Source organism: Nycticebus coucang, chromosome 16 (genome assembly GCF_027406575.1).
Source record: "Nycticebus coucang isolate mNycCou1 chromosome 16, mNycCou1.pri, whole genome shotgun sequence".
Lineage (NCBI taxonomy): Eukaryota > Metazoa > Chordata > Mammalia > Primates > Lorisidae > Nycticebus > Nycticebus coucang.
This window is the reverse complement of record NC_069795.1, coordinates 69,719,764-69,744,764: the sequence shown is the minus strand read 5'-3', so window position 1 is coordinate 69,744,764 and position 25,001 is coordinate 69,719,764. Positions and strand designations below refer to the sequence as shown.

The 25,001-nt window shown below is 37.0% G+C and overlaps 1 protein-coding gene across 2 annotated transcripts; it reads left to right on the top strand.

Annotated features, from left to right (window-relative positions):
* LRRC58 (leucine rich repeat containing 58) lies at positions 1-21,136 on the top strand. 2 transcript variants are annotated; one of them, XR_008374987.1, is made up of 5 exons: positions 193-811; positions 9,790-9,918; positions 10,720-10,997; positions 11,421-11,564; positions 14,566-14,628. XR_008374987.1 is itself a non-coding variant. In XM_053565802.1 (4 exons), exons 1-4 carry the CDS (start codon positions 312-314, stop codon positions 14,772-14,774), a joined length of 1,116 nt encoding a protein of 371 aa, XP_053421777.1. In that variant the 5' UTR covers positions 1-311; the 3' UTR covers positions 14,775-21,136. The 2 variants fall into 2 exon arrangements, 1 of the variants encoding a protein (XP_053421777.1); XM_053565802.1 differs by lacking the exon at positions 11,421-11,564 and having other exon boundaries at positions 1-811; positions 14,566-21,136.
* The last annotated feature ends 3,865 nt before the right edge of the window (positions 21,137-25,001 follow it).

Here is a 25,001-nt window from a genome sequence, read left to right as displayed (position 1 = left end):
GGTCATCAGACTCGGGCGACTACAAAGAGCGGCCGCCAAAACCCCACCGGCTGAGAGGACAACTCCGCGGCCTGCAGGTCCCGCCTGGCTGGGCGCAGTCCCGCCACGCCGCGCGCCACGTGAGGCGGAGCCTGCCCGCGCAGCGGCGCGCGCACTCCCGGGCCTCGCGTCGCGTGACTTGGCCGGGGCCCGCTCGCGCCACTTCCGACTCATCCCTGGGTTCAGGTTCCGGGGCGCCGCGGAGCTCGCGGCCCGTGCACCGCGCGCGGTGTTCTGGGGAATCCAGCGCCAAGCGCCGCGCGGCCGCCAGGATGGACGAGGCTGGAGCGGCAGTGGCCACGGCGGGGGAGGCCGAACTGAACTGGTCCCGCCTCAGCATGTCCCCCGAGAAGCTGGAGTCCGAGCTGGAAGCGCGAGGCGAGGAGAGGCGCGGCGCTCGGGAGGCGCTGCTGCGTCTTCTGCTGCCTCACAACCATCTGGTGTCGCTGCCACGGGCGCTGGGCAGTGGCTTCCAGCACCTCCAGCTGCTGGACGTGAGCGGCAACGCGTTGACCACTCTCGGATCGGAGCTGCTGTCCCTGCGCGGCCTACGCACGCTGCTAGCCAAGAACAACCGGCTCGGCGGGCCCAGCGCACTGCCCAAGGGCCTGGCCCAGTCGCCGCTATGCCGCAGCCTCCAGGTGCTCAACCTCAGCGGCAACTGTTTCCAGGAAATGCCTGCCTCGCTGCTGGAGCTGCGTGCGCTGCAGACCCTGAGCATGGGCGGCAACCAGCTGCAGAGCATCCCGGCCGAGATCGAGAACTTGCGGAGGTGAGCGAGTCTGCCGGAGGTGGGAAGAGCGCGGTGCGTTTGTCACGCAACTGTTCTGGTTTTTTGCAGGCTCTCTCCTTAACTGTGTGGTAGTCAGTACTGCTTGGCAGTCTGTGTAGTGCAGATCTGGTAAGATTACCTATATGACATAATTTGGTATGTTGTGTCTGATTTCTGAAGATTTTCGGGCCAGTTTTCATGTCGTCTTTCTTGTATCTTGGGCGTGAACAGAACTCAGTGGGTAATCAAACAGATGTAAAGTTGAGGTTTTCACTGGTTGCTCGAAAGTCTTCGGATCCATACATGCCTTTTCCATTTGACACTTGCTTTCCACGACATTCCTATCTCCCTTTTTTCTCTGTAGCAATAACAACAGTACCATTGTGGAGTTCAGTGAGCCATACACTTTCCCATTTAGGAAAAGCAGCTTGTAGGTGCTGGCACTGGTACCCAGTAGTTAAATACTTGTTGAGTGGATGCAGTGCCTTTGTGCATGTGCTGTTGTTCCCTCTGCCTGGAATGTTTTCTTCACCTGGCAAACTCCTATTCATCCTTCAAAACCTATCACAAGGGTAACTAACCTCTTGATTCCTTTCTTTACTGCTCCCTGCACAATAAATTATTGCCTAATATGCACTTCGTCTGTAACTCATTCATCCTGCCATTGCACTTAGCATATTGAATACAATCCCTTGTTTACAGGAATTATCCACCACATCTATTAGATTATCTAGTAAATATATATATATACATTTTTTTGAGACAGAGTCTCACTATATCAACCTCTGTAGAGTGCTGTGGCGTCACAGCTCACAGCAACCTCCAACTTTTGGGTTTAAGCGATTCTCTTGCCTCAGCCTCCCAAGTAGCTGGGCCTACGGGCGCCTGCCACAACACCTGGCTATTTTTGTTGTTGTTGCAGTTGTCATTGTTGTTTTAGCCGGCCCAGGCTGGGTTCGAACCCGCCAGCCTGGGTGTATGTGGCTGGTGCCCTACCCACTGAGCTATGGGAGCTGCTTAGTAAATATATTTTTAATTTAATGTAATGTTAGGAAGGAGAGAGGCAGGATAATAAAAGTCCCCTATAGGTGCCGTTCGGGAGAGGGAAATAAAACAAGAGCATGTGTATTGTTTGAAGTGGAAAATCCTGTAAAATGTTTTCACAACCTTTGTTGCATTTTCAGAGATAATAGAATGTTAGAGATAGAAGTATCACCGAGTTAAATATAGTGAAAAGAACATTGGCCTGGGAATAAGAACTCTTGGTGTCCCAGCCTTAGGCAAGTCACTTAACCATACCTATGTCTTAATCATAGGCATGAACAAAACATTTGGACAAGAAGTCCCTTCATTTACTCCTCAACAGATATTTATTGAGCACCTGCCATTCGTCAGGCACTATCTTAGGTGCGAGATAAAGAGGTGAACATGTTCTTGCCCTTGTGAAACTAACATATGAGTAGAGGAGATAGACTTTCAACAACTCGCTGTAAACCTCATTGTTTAGTAACAATGGTTGTAAGTTCTATGAAGATGTGCAGAGTGCTTTAAAATAAAATGACAGAGGGACCTGACTTATTTTTGTGCTTGAGCAAGTAACATTTGAGATTTTGGAAGAAGAGTCAAATTAACTAAGGGGTAGAGCAGTGGGATCAGTCCAGGTAGAACAGTGCTTGTGAAAGCCCAGACTTAAGAAGAAAAGTACTTCATCCCTCATTCTACCACAATGGCCTCCTTCTAATCAGCCTTCAAAATCTCCTCTCATCTCTCTACCCTCTCCCCACTCCATTCTTGCAAAACAGCAGCAAGACACATGAGCTTAAAACTCTCCCATGTGCATTTAGATTAAAATCCAAACTCTTCCGTAGCCTTCAAGACCTGACATGGCCTGACTGGTCTAAATTTATATTTGACACTTTACCCTCTTGCTCAATCCCTAGTACAATGTCCTTCTTTCAGAATTTAAGTACTTTTCTTCTTAAGTCTGGGCTTTCACAAGCACTGTTCTACCTGGACTGATCCCACTGCTCTACCCCTTAGTTAATTTGGAAAAAAGTTCCCGAGAGGTAAGTATATACTAAAAATCTTAACTTATTGTTATGATCAACTTCATTCCCCTGGAGTAAATTAATCTGAGTGTGAGCCATAAGTTTGCCAAAGTAGATTCTTTCCCTCAAAATATGAGGTTACTTTGCTACAAATAAACATAACTGGCAACAGTCTATGGGCAAACTTGTTTTTGTTTCATAATGCTGAAAAAGTAGGTTTGATTCATATTTTGACCTATTTCTTCTTCTTACTCTCTATTTCTCTCTGTTAGCTTAGGCATTAATTAAAGAAGAGCTTAATAATTTGTCATCCAGGATAGCAGACTTTAAATAAATTAAAGCTTCAGGGTTGTTCGGCATCTGAGATGTTAGATATTTGGAGAGTAGGTTTGAGCATGAGTTTCATTGGTACTCTTCCCCCACAGCCTTTTCTTTTTAAATAATGCCTTTCCTGTTTCTGTTCATGACCCCTCTCACTATCTGTTTAATGTGGTTTTTGGAAGATTTAAATATAACGATTGTGATAAAATAAAAGCTAAAAATTAATGCCCTGGGATGTTTTGAATCTAGTGTACAACTGGTTTAAATCTTAGGAAAGACGTGACATGATCAGATAGTGAATAGAATGTGGTAAAACCTTAATAAAACCCTTTTTCCCCATTTAGACTCGGATATTGAGTTTGTCTCTGGTTCTGAACTTTTCCCCTCCACTTCTTTCTTTTATTGCCTAAGTTTTTGGCACAAATATCAAGAGAAGATGCCTCTATTCATGTGTCTACTTTTGAACTTATATGTACTTTAAAATCCTGTTGTGAGTGATAGCATTTGAAAATGATTTAAGGAGTATGCTACTTCAAGAAAACTCTTTATTCACAGATGTTCTTATCTGGGTTTCTCTTCCTTTCTGTTTTCTCCCTCTTAGTACATCTGTGTTTTACTTTAATACCATCTCCTTTTAACCAATCATATAAGATAAGACTAATGTTATTGTAGTATTTAATGTCTTTTTATTTGGGTGAAGAAGCAAAAAGCATTTTTCTCTTTTTACCTGGGTTAAGGTTGATTGGCACTAAGGAGGCCAAGTGTATGTTTTCAGTAGGTCATTTTCCCTTGATAGAGAAAAAGCACCCACTTCGATATTCCTAAGGATTGGAAAGGTGATAAACTTTTCAAGAAACAACTTTAAGGATGGTCTGTTAATATTAAATAGAAAGGATGTTCTATAAATTATTATTAAGTTTTCCTAATTTCTGTATTTGTCAAAGAATAGAATTATTCTAACATTCTAGCAGTGTAGTGTTGACAAACCCAAGAACTTAAACTCTACAGTTTTGCTTCAAATTCAGCAAATTTTCTTTTTCCTTACAGAAAAGTGTATTTGGAAACTGTGTATTTTAAGAATTTAATTACCATAAATCAATGAAAGGCATCAAGTCCCTAGAACTTTGGAAATTGAGGTTGAAAGTAAATATTTAAGTGTAAATTTAATATGTAATCTGATTAGTGATACTTATCAATTGCAAAAGAGAATTTACATAATTGGAAAATTTTGGTCTTGGTTATATTTTAGAACTTACCAGATCCTTCTCTGCCAAAGTCACAGCAGCTACAAATGTTTGACATTTTTTCTGTGTGTTCCTCCTTCCGAGGCACTGAAAGGAGATACAGAGTAGTAACTGACCACCAGAGACTAGTTTCTCTTGGTTCCGAGCTTAGTAAATTCAGGCAACTGTGACAAAATACCACAAACTAGGTGACTTACAAATAATATAAATTTATTTTTGCTCAACTCTTCCTTTACAGTCTGCTCATTAAAGCATTTCTCTTTTCCAGGGTAGTTTCTTCTCCATTCTTGTGATACTTTACTAAGAAGAATATGTTTCAGCTCCATTCAGGTTAATACAAATGATACAAAGTCTTCATCTTTTTTAATGGCTGAATAGTATTCCATGGTATACATATACCACTGTTTGTTAATTCATTCCTGGGTTGCTGGGCATTTAGGTTGTCTCCACATTTTGGCAATTATAAATTGAGCTTCTATAAACAATCTAGTGCATATGTCCTTATGATAAAATGATTTTTTCCCCTCTGGGTAGATGTCTAGTAATAGGATTGCCGGATCAAATGGGAGGTCTAAGGCAAGTTCTTTGAGGATTCTCTATACTTCTTTCCAAAGAGGCTATATTAGTTTGTAGTCCCACCAACAATATAAAAATGTTCCCTTTTCTCCACATCCACACCAGCATCTACAGCTTTGAGACTTTGTGATGTGGGCCATTTTCACTGCGGTTAGGTGATATCTCAGGGTACTTTTGATTTGCACTTCTCTGATGATTAAGGGCAATGAGCATTTTTTTTAATGTTGTTAACCATTCGCCTATCTTCCTCCAAGGAGGTTCTATTCATGTCTGTTGCCCAATAATAGATGAAAATCGATTAAATACTTTTCTAAGGGGAGAGAAAGCATCACTGATGAAGAGAGGTCAAGGCAGCCAGTAGTGAGAAGAATTGATGAAAACATTGCAAAAGTTCATCAAATTGTGTGTCAAAATCATTGGCTGTAAGAAGTCTAGCAGACCAAGTAAACATTGATAGAGAAACAGGAAAATCTTGGCATGAGAAAGGTGTGGCTCTTGCATCACAACAATGCACCAGCTTACATGGCGTCTGTGAGGGAATTTTTAGCCAACAAACAAATAACTGTATTGGAACACCCTCCCTAATCACTGATCTAGCCCCCCATGACTTTTTTCTTTACCCAAAGATAAAGGAAATATTGAAAGGAAGACATTTTGGTGACATCAAGGGTAATATGATGACAGCTCTGATGGCCATTCCAGAAAGAGTTCCAAAAATGCTTTGAAGGAAAGACTAGTTATTGATGTATAGTTTCCCAAGGGGAGTACTTCAAAGGTGAGTGTAGTGATATTCAGCAATGAGGTACGTAGTGCTTTTTGTAAGGTGAGTTTGTGAACTGAATTGTGAGACCTCATAATTATGAGGGCTAAATGGACAGAAATCCATTTAGAATGAATCCATAAGCTGAGAAATCTTACTGAGTTATTCTGCAGTGCAGCACAAAGAGGTAAAGAAATGCAAAGTATGAAAAAAATGTTAAGGTGTAGAGGATAGATTTTCCAATCAAACTGCTAAGAGCAATGCTAGAAAGAGAATAAAGGCCAGGTGCAGTGGCTCGTGCTTGTAATCCTACCATTTTGGGAGGCCAAAGTGGGAGGATTGCTTGAGGCTAAGAGTTTGAGACCAGCCTGTGCAAAAGGGAGACCACATCTCTATTAAAAACAACAACAACAAAACCAAAAAATGAAAAATTAGCTGGGCGTGGTGGTGTACATATGTAGTCCTAGCTACCAGGGAGGCTGAGGCAGGAGAATCACTTGAGCCCAGGAGTTTGAGGTTGCAGTGAGCTATGCTGACACCACTGCACTCTAGCCAGGCTACATAGCAAGACCCTGTTTTGAAGGAAAAAAAAAAAGAGAGAGAAAAGGAAAGACAATGTACAAAGTGTTAATGGTCAAATTTCCCACAATTAAAGAAAGTGCTCTCTAATCTGATTATCTTGAAATGTCAGAGTAAAACTTCAGAATAATAAAGATGAATAGAAAAAAAAATGTTTAAAGCTCCTAACAAGGAAAAAAAAAAAAAAGACAGATTATCTGCAAAGGAACAATAGTAATATTGACTATAATAAAATAATGGAGCAGCATCTTCCTAGGGCCAACAGAAAGTAACTGCCAACCGAGGATTTTCTGTTCAGCTAAACTATTACTCAAGAGGGAGAGTAAAAATATCAGAGACAAAGGAATCAAAGTTTAATAACCATGAGTTCTTGCTGAAAGATTTTCTGAATGTCGTACTCTAAGAAAAATGACCCTTGCAAGAAATAACAAGCCTCCAAAAATGAGCAAATAAAGAAAATCGGTAAAATCTATCGTAACTGCTGATTGGAAATAAACCTATTTAGTAAATCAAGGTGGAGCTAATTCCAGATGACAAAAAGAGAAAGACAGAGAAGGGAGCAGGAGTATGTATTTTAAGCTCAAAGGAAATTGAAGGAGACACCTATTAGCAAAATGGAAATGACATATACAGTTCAAAACAGTAGAGGGACGAGGGGTGTGGTACATGTTTTGGGGACGGGACACAAATATAAGAGGGTCCTTATCTAACAAAAGCAATCAATGTAACCTGGTTCTGTGTACCCTCAGTGAATCCCCAACAATAAAAAATATCACATTGCATACCTCAAATATATAATTTTAATACAAAATAAAATTTTTTAATAAATAAAAAATGAAATAAAAAAACAGTAGAGGGAGAATGGAACAAAAGGAAACTTGATGAGCACAACAAAAAACAGAACTGAAGGGGAAAAGGTACTAAAATATACCATGGTATAGAAAACACAATTCCAGACATGTCAACTATCAGTTACATTTAAAATAATCATAAACCAGTAAATTTAAAGTAAAGGGCTAGAAAAAGAAACACCAGGCAGATATTACTGCATTGGGCAGCAGTCTGCTCCTCCTGCTTCCACTCCTGCCCAAGGTGCTCCCCACCATTTCTTCAGCTATTGGTCACACAGCAGCCAAAGTAATCCTTCTAAAGAGCAAGTCAAAGTAAATGACTAGACTTTGTTCAAAACTTTCCTTACAAAGGCACAAAGGGCCTTCTGTGATCTGGCTTCCCAGGCTACCTCTTAGACCTCTTTGATCACCTTGGTCCCTCAGTCACTCTGATCTACCCACACTGGCTGTGTGGCTGTTTGACAACACCAGTCACTTTTCCAGTGTAGGCGTTTATACTCACTCAGTCATTTCATTTAGATCTCTGTTCAAATGTCATCTCCTGAGAAACCTCTCCTGACCACTCTAGGGTATCACCTTCATCACTACCTGATTGCCTCCCTTTTTCTTTATGGCACTTAAAACTATCCAGCAGAATAGATGTGCACTTTATGGCACTTACAACTTATGGTACTTAAAACTGTCTGGCATAGGCTCAGCCCCCATAGCACAGTGGTTACGGTGCCAGCCACATACACCAAGGCTGGCAGGTTCGAACGCGGTCCAGGCCAGCTAAACAACAGATGACAACTGCAGCCAAAAAATAGCTGGGCGTTGTGGTGGGTGCCTGTAGTCCCAGCTACTTGGGATGCTGAGGCAACAGAATCGCTTAAGCCTAAGAGTTTGAGGTTGCTGTGAGCTGTGACACTGCAGCACTCTACTAAGGGTTATGTAGTGAGACTGTCTCAAAAAAAAAAAAAATTTGTCTGGCATATGGACATGCACTTATCTATTTATTGTATCTCTCTCTCTCTCTCTTACTAGAATGTAAACTTCTTCAGGTCAAGAACTTGGACCTATATTTATACTGTATTCCCTAAAATGGTGCATGGCACATGATGTTAGTTCATATTAGTTAACTAGGCATTTTATATTATATATGATATTATTCCATTTTAAAGAAGAGGAAACTGGGGCACAGCAAGATTAAGTAACTGGTCCAAGTTTTTATATTGGTAAGTGGTGGAATTGAGATTGAGTGAAATAACTACTAACAAAAATAAAACTGCTGAGCAATAGATTTCAAGACAAAATGTACTTAAAGAACAAAGAGAAATGCTTCATATAATTGAGGAACACTTCAAGAAGTTTTAGCAGTCACGAATGTATGGCTGTATAGGTAAGAGAGAACAAAAATTGATGGAACTCTGAAGGGAAGAAAGCAAACCGTGGTGATGAAAGGAGCCTAACCACCAAACCAAGAAGGTGAAACAGTAAGAGACACTATAAAAAGTGTGTTCGGTTAGCAAGCTCAATCCTGAGAGCTATAAATTTTTTTATAGGTTCAATACATGAACAAAAATAGAATATCCTCAAGGCCACAAAGAAACAAAGTTCTGTGAACATATATTTAATGACAACAAAGCTCCCAACAAATTAATGAGAAAAAGCCATATAATCCATGAGAAAGATGGGTAAATGATGTGAATAGGCAGTTCTCTACGGATTTACAAACGGCTAGAAACATGTGAAAAGATGCCAAATTTCACTAATAATTGGGGAACTGAAGAGTTAAAAAACCCAGAATAGTGTCATTTTCACACCTTTAAGTAGTTTAAGAAAATTAAAGCTGATCTCATTTAAAACATTTAATAAAATATTAACTCAATGTTGAAAGAAACCGTAACTTTAATTTCATGACAGTGTTCAATTTAGATAGACTCTGAAAAATGTATTTGCTGTAATAAGAGCAAAGGAGAAATTACAGATTTCAAATATGGTTTTTTACTCTTTTCAAAAAGAGGATAGTGGTTTTTCAGTTGCCTGTTAGTGCAGCAAATCCAGGCATAGCAGCATGGAATTCAGGAGTCTATAATCTGGCCTCTCTTCAGCCTCATGTCTGTATGCCTCAAAATATTTTTTCTCTTCTTCTATTAAAAGGTGTACTTTCTATATCTAAGAAGCCCTCTCCAACCTAATGTCCTCTTTCCTCACATCTACATGGGCTAAATTCATAGCCCAGCTGAATCCATAACATCTTTGGGAAGGCTTTAGTACTTCTGTGGCCTCTTATTTCTGTTTCTTTTCATTCAACTCCTATATCATTCATGAATTGTCCCTCTTATTTTGGTATTTTAATCATGTAATGCTTATTTTCGACCTTTTGTTTAACTGTAATAATGTCTAACATGGTATATTCTTGTCTGCTTAACTATAGGACCTCGTATAAGCTCCTGAAGAATGCATTATTTCTCTAGGGCTGTATAGCACATAACAAATCCTAAGTAAAACATTTGCTGAATGAATAGATGAAATATGTTCATTGTAGTAGAAACAATGAGTATCTTGTCCAGCTTGTATTTATTTACTTTATTTTTTCATTTATTTATTTTTTTTGCAGTTTAGAAAGTTTATATCTTGGAGGAAACTTCATCAAAGAAATCCCACCAGAATTAGCAAATCTGCCTTTTCTGACTTACTTGGTATTATGTGACAACAAAATCCAAAGTGTGCCTCCTCAGCTTTCACAGTGAGTTTCAAGCATTTATATGTACACAGATATCCACGCCTGGTGATAATTGTTTTTGCATTTACTCACATATTTTATGTGTAGAAAAGAATTAGGTATTCTCAAAGTAAATGTTATAATTCTGAGGTTATTTTTAATTTTCCTTTTAAATGCTCTTGTTTACATGATTGCAAGAGGGACTTTACCTAACAATTGTAATCAGTGTAACTGGCTTATTGTACCCTCAATGAATCCCCAACAATAAAAAAAAAAAAATGCTCTTGTTTATTCCTCAAAAATTTGGTCAGCCTATTTTCTATAATCAAAGAATAAAGTATTACTTTAGCATAGATTTCCCTGGAATTTTTAGTAATTTTGCTTTGTACTTGGTACAAAGCATTCCTATCATAATGAGGCTTTACACATACAATGTGAAGCATCTTCACTCCTGTTGCATCTGAAATCTTTCCTTTTTTAGATATCTGAATGATAGAGCATTCCCTCTCCCACCCCCACCAAATATCTTTAACTCTGATATTTTATATCAGCTAATACTAGAATACTCTGTAAGTATTCTAAGCTTGCTGAGATTTCAGGGACAGAAGTCCTTCATGACATTTACAAATTTGCACTCGGATCTGGTTTTAGCACTTTTTTATTTTACTTCAGTTGACCTTAATCTTACTTGCTCATTCTAAGGGAGAAATCAAGCTCTATACAATATAAGCCCCCCGCCGCAAACACACACAAACTTAATTTTCTTAGTAGCTATGTTGCTTACTGCCATTGATTTTTTATATATATATACTGCATTTATTCTAGGTTGCATTCTCTTCGTTCCCTCAGTCTTCACAACAACTTGTTGACTTATCTCCCTCGAGAGATCCTCAGCCTTATTCATTTGGAAGAGTTGAGTTTACGAGGAAATCCATTGGTTGTTCGTTTCGTTAGAGATTTAACCTACGACCCTCCAACTCTCTTGGAACTAGCTGCACGGACCATTAAAATTCGAAATATCTCCTACACTCCCTATGATCTTCCTGGGAATCTTCTTAGATACTTGGGGTTAGCCACCAATTGCCCAAACCCAAAATGTGGAGGTAAGTTAATTTAGTTTTCATGTTTTCCACTCATTTAGCTATGTTTTTTAATTTAATGATGTAAGTATTGTTTTAGTTACCTAAATCTTCTTTCAGAGAAAGATAGTGTCTGTTTCTTCCTCTCGTTCTTTTGCCCTTTTACCAGAAAGATATTTTACCCTTTAGATTTCCTTCTTTTTTTTCTTAATTTTTTCCATAATTTTAGAATTCATTTTACACAAAGAAAATATCCAGGAGGTCTCATCCTGTTTTGGAACTGTTACAAGATAATAAATCAAGATGGTAAAATGAACAAAAATACAAAGAAAGCATCAACAGTTCTGATTGTTTAAAAAGAATTTCTAATGTTTTGGATAGCTTTCATGTTTGTTTGAAGGACATTTTCTTAAGACTCAACATTCTGTATATCATATATCTTTACAGGGTGTGATTCATGATGTATGAAAGTGAGCTAAATGTATGCTGATTTTAGGATATACCTTAGAACTTTATATTCTTTTAAATCCATGGTTCAAAATTTTTTGATTTTGGATTTGGAGAGAATTAAGTAATACAAGGCAGAGTAAGGTAAGTATGCTAAAGAGTTAAAAATGTTGGAAATCAAAGGAAGGAAAGAGTATATTGAATGAGATCTAGAAAAGATGAGATGATTCTTGAGGTATGACTTAGATTTTGATAGGGGTACGATTAAGATTATGAAACTTTTCAGATGCAGAGTGCAAAATGGAGACAGCAGTATGGGGTAGAATGTTGGATTAGCAATAATTTTGCTCAGATGTACAATTAGGAAAGTAATGAGAGAAAAGGTACAGTGAGGCCAGGTTGCTAAAGGCTTAAAGGGCCCCAGGGTATATGTGTGGGTATTGGTGATCGATAGCAGGTAATTTTGTTTTGATTCCCTCATAAAAGACTATTTTTAAAGAAATCCAGTAGGTACTGAGGTAGTCCTACAGAATGATGATCAAAACCAGTTGAGATATTCCCTGGAAGTCCCATCTGGTCTTGAAACTTTTATAAGGTTAAAAAGAGAAAGTGATTGAATTCCTCAAAGATTATTAAAAGTTAAAAAAGACACTTTGGGTTTAAAAGCAGAAAAAAAGACAATACTCTAGCCGAGGTCCTCAAACTGTGGCCCGCAGGCCACATGAGGCGGTGTGATTGTATTTGATCCCATTTTGTTTTTTTACTTCAAAATAAGATATGTGCAGTGTGCATAGGAATTTGTTCATAGTTTTTTTTTTCAACTCCAATGGTCTGAGGGATAGTGAATTGGCCCCCTGTTTAAAAAGTTCAAGGATGCTTGCTCTAGGCCATTTCTAGTCATTCAGCTGGTAGAGGTTATAGTACTGTGCTAAGTAGGAAGTGCTTAAGGTTTTCTCAGTGATTCTCCTTTCTTGAATTGGCTATCATCGTGACAGAGGAAAACACAGAGAACAGCGTTCACACCAGGCCTTCAGGCCTCATCTAAATCTAGATTTAGTCTCTTCTTCGCTTCTTTGAATTCATCCTTTTTTAGAAAAGAACCTTTGCAAGAATTCTCTCTCTCTCTCTCTCTTTTTTTTTTTTTTTTTGCGACAGTCTCACTATGTCACCCTTGGTAGAGTGCTGTGGCATCAAAGCTCACAGCAACCTCAAACTCTTGGGCTCAAGTGGTGCTCTTGCCTCAGCCTCCCAAGTAGCTGGGACTATAGACACCTGCCACAATGCCTGGCTAGTTGCTTTTTTTTTTTTTTAGAGAGGCTCTCACTCTTGATAAGGCTGGTCTTCAACTCATGAGCTCAAACAGTCCATCTGTCTCTGCCTCCCAGAGTGCTAGGATTACAGGCATGCCCAGCCTTCTGATATAGTTTCTTAAGGACTTCTTTATTATACTGGTGTGCTGTTTATATCAAGAACAAAAATGATTCTTGAACTTTCAGTATAAAATTTAAGATAATATATAAAATCAGAAACTTTAGAAATTTTTGTCTTCAGATTCATAGTTGTTGATTAGTTGTTGATCTGTAAGTTAAAAGTACTTATATATATATATTTATTTTTGCTTTTAATTTCAGCTGGCTTATTCATTCTTCTTCGTTTGAAGTTTGTTTTTTTTCTCCCGTTCTTCCTTTAGCAGTTCTCTTTCCCTTTGCCTCCCAAGTAGCTGGGATTACAGACGCCTGCCACAACGCCAGCTTTTTTTGTTGTTGGTAGAGACAGGGTTTCACTCTGGCTCACTCCTGCTCAAACTGGTCTCAAACCTCCAAGCTCAGGCAATCCACCCGCCTCAGCCTCCCACAGCGCTGGGACTATAAGCGTGAGCCACCACACCCGGCCAAAAATACTTTTATATTTTGTGAGATACTTTCTTTTGTAGTCGAAGATCTCACAAATGACATAGTATTATATTAGTTTAGCTCATAGTAACTCCATAATGCTTTATTTTATTCCATCTATTTTCAAGAAGCTAACATATTTTGGGAGGAGTAATCAGTCTTTTGATTAATTTATTGAATATATCTACTTTCCTAAATTGTTCAAAGTAATACATGTATACTACAAATTTCCCCCTTTAGACTAGGAGGTATACTTTCTAAGAGATTAGAAAACTACAGTGCTAGCAGGGAAGTATCAGGGAAAAAAGAAAAATAGGAATCATTGTTTCTCCTTTGCTTGGACCACATCTTTTTATTTTGGTTCCTTACATGATAAAGATAAAGTAGTTGGTGTCAACAAGAAACTTAGCAGAGTATAAAGATGGAGATTCCTCACCAGAGAGGCAATGAGACCCAAAGTTCTAAATATTCTGGTTTTACTTCAATCATTGTAACAGTCTTTGTGTTTTAGAGATGTACAGTATCTTTTTAAGGATCAGCTAGAATCTGGAGGCATGGTAACTTCCTCTCAGCTCTAGCTCTATTTTTACTTTGCTGAGTGGCCATAGTTTAGGAGCACTACTAACTCAGTAATCAAAAGAGTTTAATACTGCTTTCAGTATACCCGACAATATATGATTATGTAAGAATCAAATGAGATCATCAGTGAAATAGCTTTGAGTCCTGTAGACTTGAGCCTATTGGAAATGTAAAATGACATTTTGTTTCTTTCAATTTTGCCTTCCCCATACATGAGAACAGGAGTACCATAAGCCATCCTTTCTACAAATTTTGTGTATAATAACTAGTTCTTTAAGATCGTTATTAAAGGAGTTCTTGTTTTGTTTTAGTCTCCTGACTATAAGGAGGTACCAAAATGGGTAGCTTGGGAAAGAGAGGGAGGGTACTTTAGGTATCTTACAATTTCCATCAGCCACACTTCCTCGAGTCACCCAGAGAAAATAAGCTAAGTAAGCAGTGTCCTTTCTGTGCCTGCTCCCTTTAAGATAAATCTCCTCGCCTTCTCTCTGTAGCCAAATTTCCCTAAGACCTTCCAGTAGGTCTATATATAACTATAGAGGCAAATATTACCTCTGCTTAAGATTGACAGAAGTTCCGTCTTTTGTGACATTTCTCCAGCACTCTGGAGAAAGGGTTGGAAAAGAAACTTGTTCCTTGCTTTGTAAAGATCACTTTGTATTTCTTCTCTCTAGGAGTCTACTTTGACTGCTGTGTCAGACAGATTAAATTTGTGGACTTCTGTGGGAAGTACCGCCTCCCGCTGATGCACTACTTGTGTTCTCCAGAGTGCTCTTCCCCTTGCAGTTCTGCCTCTCACAGCTCCACATCCCAGAGCGAATCTGACTCAGAAGATGAGGCTAGTGTTGCCGCACACAGAATGCAGAAAGTTCTTCTTGGTTGAACAAGGATGCGGGGTGGTGTGAAATACTAAAAACTAAGCAAAGGTGGTTACAAAAGAAAATAGAGCTTGAATTTCACTAGAAACCTTATCTTCATCCTGAGTATCAATGAAAGAATCAGGGATGATGTGAAGCATTCTGTTTCATCTGCCTATTCAGCAGGAATGAGTCCTGTTCCATGTTGGGATTCTTTGAGTACAATTTACTCTGAATGGCAGTTCTAAATTTGGCGGATCATTTGCAATTTTCATTCTAGTTTTGCATCAGTCACATAGTAGAATGAAGCATTCCAAGGAGCTGAGCTATAAAAAGCCATGAGTAGTGTTAACTTGTGGCAGTTGGGATGATGAAAGCAAGAAATTACCAAAGCTCTAGTTATCACCAAAGTTGTCCTAGGGTTTAGGAACACTATACCATAATCAGGATTAGCCTTCCCTTCTTTGTTTCCCATGTGTTTAGATTACACAGCTATTCAGATAAACTCAGAGATGTTACATAGGACCTAAACTTTTCTGAACAATTACTGGTAGAGTAAGGGATGTAATTTTTAAGTGGGATATTAAAACTCTTCAGTTCTTCTTTGTTCTGTATGTTTGTTATTAACATGTAATCCATCACTGTAACTGTTACATGCCTTTGCCTTAATCCTAGCAAGGATACAGAAAGTTATTTAAGAAATAATGCCAGAGTAACCTAAACTATGACATACTATACAGAATACTTCAAAATATGCTTTTTTTTTGGAGACAGAGTCTCACTTTGTCACCCTTGGTAGAGTGTCGTGATGTCATGGCTCGCAGCAATCTCAAACTCTTGGGCTCAAGCGATTCTCTTGCCTCAGCCTCCCATGTAGCTAGGACTACAGGTACCTGCCACAATGCCTGGCTATTTTTAGAGACGAGGTCTTGCTCTGGCTCAGGCTGGTCTCAAACCTGTGAGCTCAGGCAATCCACCCGCCTCAGCCTCCCAGATTACAGGCGTGAGCCACCGCATCTGGCCCATAAAATATGCTTTAATAGAACTACATAAACAACTGTATCTCCACTATCCGATGTCATGGCCATTTTAACTTCATTTTTTTTTTTTTTTTTTTTGGTTTAAATGTATAGTAAATCTCTTGTAAGCATATCACTTTTGCAATTAATGGGAGGCCACAATCTTAATTAATCTTTTTGGCAGAAAATTCTGGAAGAGATGCAAGTTAGGAAAACTTTATATCTTATATCTAAATGAGTGGACAAAAAAGTGATTCTTTTGCCTATGTCATCTGCTGAACTATAACTTTCTATAAAAAACTTGACAAGCCAAATAAAATTGGAGGAACTCTTTATACACAATATAACAGTTTCCAAAACTACTTTAATCATGGAATACGTTTTGAAAATAAAGGATTGATAAAATAGAAAAAAATGTATTAAATATTTGTATCCTTAAAGTATAGCAGAAAAAAGTTTTTACAAATAAATTAGCAGTAGAACTTATCAAATGTTTATTAACTAGTTTAATATGTAATAAATATTGAATAGCACAACTATAAGTTGATATTATAAAGTGCATAATGCTTACTATAATTATTAGATAACCAATCTATAATAACATGATTTTTTTGGTAACTGCTTAATATGCAATAATACACACATTAGAGAAGTGTTAGAACTTATCTGTATGATTTCTTCTCTGACTTCTGGCATTCTTGACAGGGCACACCACATCATACTTTTTTTTTTTTTTTTTTTGATATCTCAAGATCATTTATTATGGGCACACTATTTCTAAAAAACAGATTATTGTATGATATATATATGTATTGGGGTTTTTATATAATTTTTTGTTTTAGAAGATTCTATAGTGTAGGATTATTTAGGGTTTATGTGTTTATTTGTATGTTAATTCATGAAACTTCATGAGAGTTTCATGAACTGCAGTTGTGGGACGCTGCTATAGAGTGAATCCCCTCACCTTCACCTTGATAAAATGTAGTTTTTTTTTGTTTTTTTTTGGTTCAGAAATGTTCTATGTCCGTAGAAGTTATCTAATGTTTCTACTGCCTAGTGAAGTAACACATGAGTGATTATATCATAAAATAGAGGTAGTAAATTTTGCTTACTTCTCCATGTGAGCCACAGCATGCTGCAAAACTTCATAATTATGAAAGGTAAAGTTGACTTAGGCCACACCTAAAGATCAACCTAAAATGTTTTTAAGGGACTTAGTTGAGATACTTAAAATATTTTTGTAGAAAATATATTCATATTAAAATACCTAAATTGATAGGACCAAATTTTTCTGGCTTAAATAGCTCTGCTTATTTTCTAATTAATTACCAGCTTGACCTAAGTAACAGCTTCAATAGTCTTCTAAGAGTTAATCTTTGTAAAATAAATTGGTAGGTATGTAAATACAGTATTTAACCTTTCATACTCTTTCTGGCTTCCCAGGAAGAAGGTATACTGCTTCATCTTTTAGAGATATTTTAATAAGTAGGTCCAACCAGAAATACTTGCTAACCTTTGCTATGTAATGTAAGTACATACTACAGTGTTCTTTGAACATAATGTGTTTCTGTCTGTGTACAGTTGAAAATTCTGTGGGATTACTGTGCCACTGTCTTGGTAACTTTTAATGCAATCTACATTTTAACTGTTAGTTTTATCTTTTAAAAAAATCTTTGACCTAACCTTTTATAAGAGCTGCTAATAATTTCTAAGATTTTCCTTGTTTTCTTTCCCTGCCTTCCCTTTTTTCAAAACTGATGATTATAAAAATTTTTAATCAGAAAGTGAGATACAAGGGATTCAATTATCTAGATACCATCTAATCAGATCTTAAGTCACATAGCTATATATTTAAAATGATAGTCTCTTTAGTTCTTAAGTCACATGTTTGTGTTTAATTACTGTTGAACTTTAATTGGCTTTTTAAAATACATTTACAGATTCAGCAATGTCTAATTTTCATAATGAAATAAGTTTTGATACCGCTCTACTTGCTCTACTTGGATGATTTTAGTGACCAAAACTGTGACTAAAACTACTTCAGCAAAACATTAACATATTTAGAAAGGAATTCTTAGTACTAATTGGAATTGGAATTGGAATAAATACATTATTAATTCTTGGTAGTCTTTATTTCTAGAACCCATTTCTCTCAGCATCTCCAAACTGAGTTGGTGAGATAATCTTAGGATATTAGAAGATAGGAGTTAATATAATATTTTGATTCTGTGGTTCCAGGGATTGGCTGACACAAAGACCAGCTGGTCAGGGTTCTCAGTATTCCTGTATTTTGATTATTGGAGATAGATCCAAAAGGGACTGGTCATATTGTACTTCTAAATGTGTGTGGAAGATGTCTCTTGTTATAAAATTCTTAATATTTAGAACCTTGTTACCACATTTAAAAGTAAAGATTTGTATTGTAAACTATACCTTCAATTTGAGAAATTTTTGTGTTGATGTAAATAAAAGTAAAGGTAGTCCATAATAGTGCATTGTAATACTGCAGATCAGTTCTACCATGTTATAAATATCACATTTAAACAAAAGAATGTAAGGCTGATTGCTGGAGTGCTAAATAAAATTTTTAAAAGCAACAAAGGGCTGGGAAAGAAAAGTCATCAGACACCTAGGGATATTCCTGAGCCAAAAAAGCCCTTAAAGTAATAGCGAACTTTTTAAAATTTAAGTTATTAAGTGGCCTTACTGACTACCATTTGAAAGCCTTTATCACTCACTAAGTTTATTCAGCTTCTGCTGTTGGGAGATTATCCATATCCCTCCACAATGAAGGGCCAGCACGTAATAGGATTTCTTTACAGCCAGCCTTACTCTCCAAAGGGAGAAAGTAATACCTCATTAACCTGGAATTCATGCTACAGCTGGTAGCCTTGGTTAATGTTTACCTTTCATTATATAAAAAAGTAAAAACACTAAGCAAGTAGTGCAAATAAAGTGATCATTGAAAACATTTTAGTAGTAGCTACTTAAGAAGTTAATGGTTATTTTTCCTACATCTTAGTAAGATCCCGTATAGATAGATTAGTTGGATGGATATATAAGATAAGTTATGCTGCATTTTCTTTTTGAGACAGAATTTTACTTTTGTCACCCTTGGTAGAGTGCAATAGCATCACAGCTCACAGCAACCTCAAACTCTTGGGCTTAAGCGATTCTCTTGCCTCAGCCTCCCAAGTAACTGGGACTACAGGCACCCGCCACAATGCCCAGCTATTTTCTTTAGAGATGGGGTTTCACCTTTGCTCAATAGGCTGGTCTCGAATATGTGAGCTCAGGCAATCTACCTGCCTCAGCCTCCCAAGTGTTAGGATTACAGGCGTGAGGCCTCACATTTAGTTAGAAGTATCTAATTTTTAGCTAAAAGATCCAAAAGAAGAGATCTTTTGTCTTTATGTCAGTATAAATACTACTTACTCCCTATTTAGTCTAAAGTAATGAGCTTTTAAGTTGTTCCGAGCGTTTAACAACAGTAGAAGCTATTACATAGGTTTTTAGATAGTGTGACCTGTAATATGTATTTCTGAGACCCTCTATATTGGGGAAAAAGTACTTGACCTTCACCATTTCTATGTTAAGCTATACCCTGTATAACATGAATGAATTTAATAGTGCATGATTTTGTATTTTCATTGTCATTAGTGTGACCTGTAATAAGTATTTCTGAGACCCTCTATATTGGGAAAAAAGTACTTGACCTTCACCATTTCTATGTTAATGAATTAATTTAATAGTGCACAATTTTGTATTTTCATTGTCTTGATGCTTTTAAAGATAGCAGTGATTTCAGTTATGGTTAGAAAGTGTGTGCCTTAAATCCTCCACTGTAGACCCAAAGTTTTGGAATGGTAAATTTGGTGAGTTGTTTGTAACAGCCTCGTGCCTTTTTGAATTTGACTTGAGGGAGAAAGACTGATGCTAAGAGATTCCTAATGGCTTGATGTGTAGAGTCTAGGTCTAAGTGGGGGAGGGAGGAACTCAATCATGCTTTGTCCCGGAAGGTCAAAGCCATAAGGATCAGGGTCCCCTGAAATAAAGTCAGTGAAAGGTATATTCTCTAATATTTTATTTTAAAAATGTAACTGGTGCCACCAAAGGATGACAGCAATTTCGGATCATCTTAATATTTATAGCATCATATGAAGATATTATTATTATGGGGCCTACTGTATTTTGCCACTGGTCTCCTTTGTAGTAGTATAGGTTGGAAAGGTGATGTGTTATAATGTTTTTGCTTGTAAACATCTCCATTCTTTGTCTATTTCTCCTTGGTTCATATGTACTAAGAATTATGTAAAAAATAACAATTCACTAACATTATACATTATTGAACATTCACAGGGTAATACTGATTTGGGTGCTACTAAACTTTTAACTACCATTGATCAGTCTCAATAATTCTTATGGACAGTATTCAATCTAATAAATATTAAAATCTATAAGTTTAATGAAGGTTATTTATATACAGTCATGTCAGAAAGCCATAGTAGAAAGACCATCTGCATTCACCAGAACTTAATCTGTTCATTTGGCTGTCACTATATTGCGTAAGACTGTTTTGTTATAAATTTCAGCTGGGAGAAGATGCTAGGGGTAAGATGGACATTGCTACAACAAAACCTTACAAAATTGCTTAATTCTGTCTACAATTGATTTTTAAGAGAATCCTTTTACTAACTTAAATGATTCACATTGATGTGTTCTTGAGAAAGAATATTAACCCCAGCAGTCACTTTACAACAACCATGTAAAGACTTGTGTGCCAGCAGTTGAGGTTCTTTGCATTTCTGAGCCCATTTTGTGTGAGAAACAAAGAAAGAAGAAAATGGAGAAAATTTTAGAATAACTAGTATTTTAACTTTTCAGAAAGTTTGGAACTTCAAAGTATCAACAAAGGATACAAAAAAAAAGATACATAGACTTTTAATCAGATTAGTTTTTTTGCTCCAATTTCTTAATTTTCTATATTTGAAATCTTGTGAATTAGGAAGGTGTACAACTATAGATACAGAGATAATTACAGCTTAGTGGTAAAAATAAATGTTATTCAGCAAAACAATTAAGTTTTGGTTTGAGATGATATAGTTTATTGTGTCAAATTTATATACTGCCTTGTAATTGTAACTGTTCTAAAAAGAATAGGCTACTTCAACTCTAGTGCCCCCCCACAACATACAAGAGAATGTGATCTTCTATTAACAAATCCTCTGTATGAATTTTGCCTTATTGAACAATGTGCCTTATTAAAAATGTTTTTGTTGGAATTCATTTCTATATTGTGTAAAAGTAACCGTATTTTAGTCTTAATTGATGAGCATTTACTTTTAAAAAAATCTAAAATTTATATAATATTTGTTATTTGCCTGATTATTTGTTACATAATTGATTACATAATCAAGCATGTATTAGCATTTCTCTGCTAGATGAAAGGGATAAAGTTGAATTAGGCCTACTAGAGTTCTTTCTGCTTCCGTAGTCTGAACAGACTTAGGGATGCATGCTCTAAAGAAGTTGGTCAGATTATCTTGCTGAGTAAGGTCAGTTACTTCTTGCATTTAGTCCAGAATCACACACCCTTAACCCAGAGTAATATAGTTCCAGTGGAGCACATTGATATTATAACACTTCATATTACTGTTTTATAGTGCCATTATTTGGGGGAACTTAGAACCCCTTATAATTTTCTAGATTCCAGAATATGGAAGAATATTGTGGTTAGTTATGAGTTAGGGTAAATGGAGTAAGAAAGACACATTCTTTGCAGAACAGATAATGTTTCAAATTTGCTGAGATGGAAGAAGCTCTGGTTGGTATATAGGAAGGCTTTTGGTAAAGATAGATCCAGAAATTTGAAGAACAAGAGAAAAATCATCAAATATAACTCCAGTCTCTTTCCTGAGGATAAAAGCATTCTCCAACCCACCCAATTCTCCTTAGAAGTGGTGCCAGAAGAAAATTTTTTTATAGATGCCACATAGAAAGCCAGAGTATTCCAAGGGATGTGTGAGTCTTAGACATGTTCTGCCCATCACACTAGTGGCTTCTAGCTTCATGAGCATTTTATCACCTTTCCTTAGAATGTTAGAACTAGAAGAAACTTTAGAAGTCTGAAGTTGACTCATTTATTTTGGAAATGAAAAAAATGCAAGCCCAGAGAGACATATCCAAGATTCTTAAGTGGCTGAATCTTAAATCCAGTTCTGGGGATTCTCACTTCAACCCTAGTTCTGCTATGGTGTGCTGCTTTCTTTATTTAATATGCCATGACAGGAAATCAGTAACAACTGGTACTGCACTACAACCGGCCTACCAGCATTGAGCAATGCTGTCTAGACTATATCTTAATGTATTCAGAATTTTAGACCTGGTGGGAGACCTTAGATAAGTAAATATCAGAGTAGCTCTTCACTATTTACAAAGCACATTCAAAGGTCTACCCTTATCTAACACTCATGACACTGAAGTAGTACTAGATTTGGTGGTATGTATTGCTGCGGTTAATCTTAAGTTTTCCCCCTTCCTCCTTTCAAGTTTAAAATCAGTCAAGAAGTTAAGTAGACATGAGATAGGGATCTAAATATCAGCCTTATCAAATTGGAAGATAGCTTCTTACATTCTTCCCCTTAAATTGAATGTAACCAACTCAAATCACAGGTTTCTCCTGCAAAGACAGAGTCTATCCTTACATAGTGTTCTGTAAAACTGACCAGATTATACCACTTGGGTCAGGCAGATTCAAATGAGGTCAAATTTTCACTTGATATTAGCCAAAAGACGGAGAAGCACTCCTTAAACTACCCAATAGAAAAATTTGGACCAGTTATCTTCAGTCTTCTGCCATCTGAGCAGATGAATTAGTCTTTCTCCCACAGGGAGGAAAACAATACTAGAAAGGTTTCTTAAGGGCAGCTGCTCTCAAACCTGGCTGCACACTAGAACCACCAGAGGAAGTTTTAAAATACACAGATGCAGGCTTGGCGCCTGTGGCTCAAGCGGCTAAGGCGCCAGCCACATACACCTGAGCTGGCAGGTTCGAATCCAGCCCGGGCCAGGTAGACAACAATGACAGCTGCAACAAAAAATAGGTGTTGTGGTAGGTGCCTGTAGTCCCAGCTACTTGGGAGGCTGAGGCAAGAGAATCACTTGAGCCCAAGAGTTTGAGGTTGCTAAAAGCTGTGATGCCACAGCACTCTACCCAAGACAACATAGTGAGACTGTCTCAAAAAAAAAAATAGAAAAGAAAAAGAAAATCCCCTTGTGATAACTTGAGGTCAAGGGATTAGGGTTTTAACAGATGAAGAAATGAGAACAAGGTGATAAAGCAACTTGCCTAAATTCTCTTAAATAGTAACAGAGCCTGGGGTAGAATCCATTCATCTATCCAAAAAAAGTTTTTAATTGAATGCCTACTTTAGACCAGACACTGATTGCTAATCCAGCATTCTTTGCTTCTCTCAAATGAAAGTATTTTTTCTCAACTGAAAGTATTTTGAGAGCATAAGATGATATATTCAAGTAGAAAGGCCATATTGAAGCCAATTTTACCTACGGCAATTGGCCACATTGTGGAAAACAAAAACAGCAAATAGATCAGAAACATTCATGAAAGCATGACTTGGTGAAATAATTAGGTTACAGCCACAAGCAGGAGACAGTCTTTTCATGTATGAGGAAAACCTTGTCAAGTTGTGCCCTGGTTCTTTTGACCACAGAAAAACACACTGCTAACATTGTAAACAAAAGTGAACAGCATGAAATTTCTAGGAAAAGAAAATGTAGACATCTGCCTTAGACATAGTTAATTCATAAACATAGATTTGCATGATAGAAAACAGTAAGGAAATTTCAACTCCTCTATAAACACTATACATAATTTCTACCCTAGTTTCATTTAGATCTAGCTGCAATACTATGTGTCTCTTAGGATACTCCAAACAGCCCTGAACCCCACTGAGTTAACAAAAGAAACAAAAACATATCTAAAGAAAAAAAAGAAAAGATTTTTCAACTTAATTTTCTACATGAATGAAAGGAGATGAGCACTGTTGAGACTCAGATTAGTGGGTTAGAAGATCAAATGGAGAAATACCTCAAAGCATGAAGGAAAGATAAAGCGCAATTAAAATGATAAGAGAAAGGATAAGAGACTTGAGGAGAGATCCAGGAAGAGTAAACAGATCAATATAAAGACTGATACAGGAATACAAAAAAACAAATTGTACATAGATAATCAAAGACTGAGAATGTTCAAATGTTGATACCAAACAACCTAAAAAATGTATAAGGCAAAAACTGTTTAAAAAAAATAAGAAATATAAAAGGGAATTATATTGGAAGACTTAAATACTTTTGTTTCAGAATTGTACAAATCAGATACACAACAAATGTGGGATGACATAGGAATTGAATATACAATCAATAAACTTGATGTAATTATCTACGTATAGGATCTAACATCCTTCAAACAAACAACAAAACCTGTTTGGGTACCTATATAATATTTACAAAAGTCAGTCACATTTGACCACAAGAAAACCTGAAAATATTCTAAAAATCACCTTCTCTGATTTCAACCCAACATGTTGAAAGTAAATGTAGAAATGACCAGAATCATATATAGAAAAGTAATGAAAAAAAAAATTTTTTTTTACCAAAATCTAAATGTCACAATGGAAAGTCTTCTCAGAAGAAAATGTATACCTTAAATGTTGCTTACTGCCATTGATTTTTTTTTTTTTTTTTTTTTTTTTAGTTTTTGGCCAGGGGTGGGTTTGAACCCACCACCTCAGGCATATGGGGCTGGCGCCCTACTCCATTGAGCCACAGGCGCCACCCAATTGGTTTTGGGTTTTGTTTTTTTTTACTGCATTTATTCCAGGTTGCATTCTCATCATCCCCTCACTCTTCACCCATGCTTATGTAATTTGTCATACATTAGCTATTGTTCCTATAGTCTCAATTCTTAACTCTGGAATTCCAAGATTGAAGGGGATGTGCATGTAACAAATTTATTTCAAATATTCTCTACACACACACACACACACACACCATGAATACTATCAAATACTCTTTTCTTGTAGAGTATAATATGACATGGTTGTTCCGGTGAAATAATATAAAAATAAAGTTAATTTTTAATCTCAAGAAATTAGAAAAAAATAGCAATGAAGTAAATTTTTAAAAATTAGGAAAAGGGGACTGGGTTTGGTGGTTTGC

Excerpts from the sequence above, each read along its gene's own strand:
- LRRC58 (XM_053565802.1), top strand. The coding sequence starts at position 312 with ATGGACGAGGCTGGAGCGGCAGTGGCCACGGCGGGGGAGGCCGAACTG. Across the intron at positions 812-9,789 it reads GAGATCGAGAACTTGCGGAG|TTTAGAAAGTTTATATCTTG; the intron begins GTGAGCGAGTCT and ends TTTTTTTTGCAG. Across the intron at positions 9,919-10,719 it reads GTGCCTCCTCAGCTTTCACA|GTTGCATTCTCTTCGTTCCC; the intron begins GTGAGTTTCAAG and ends CATTTATTCTAG.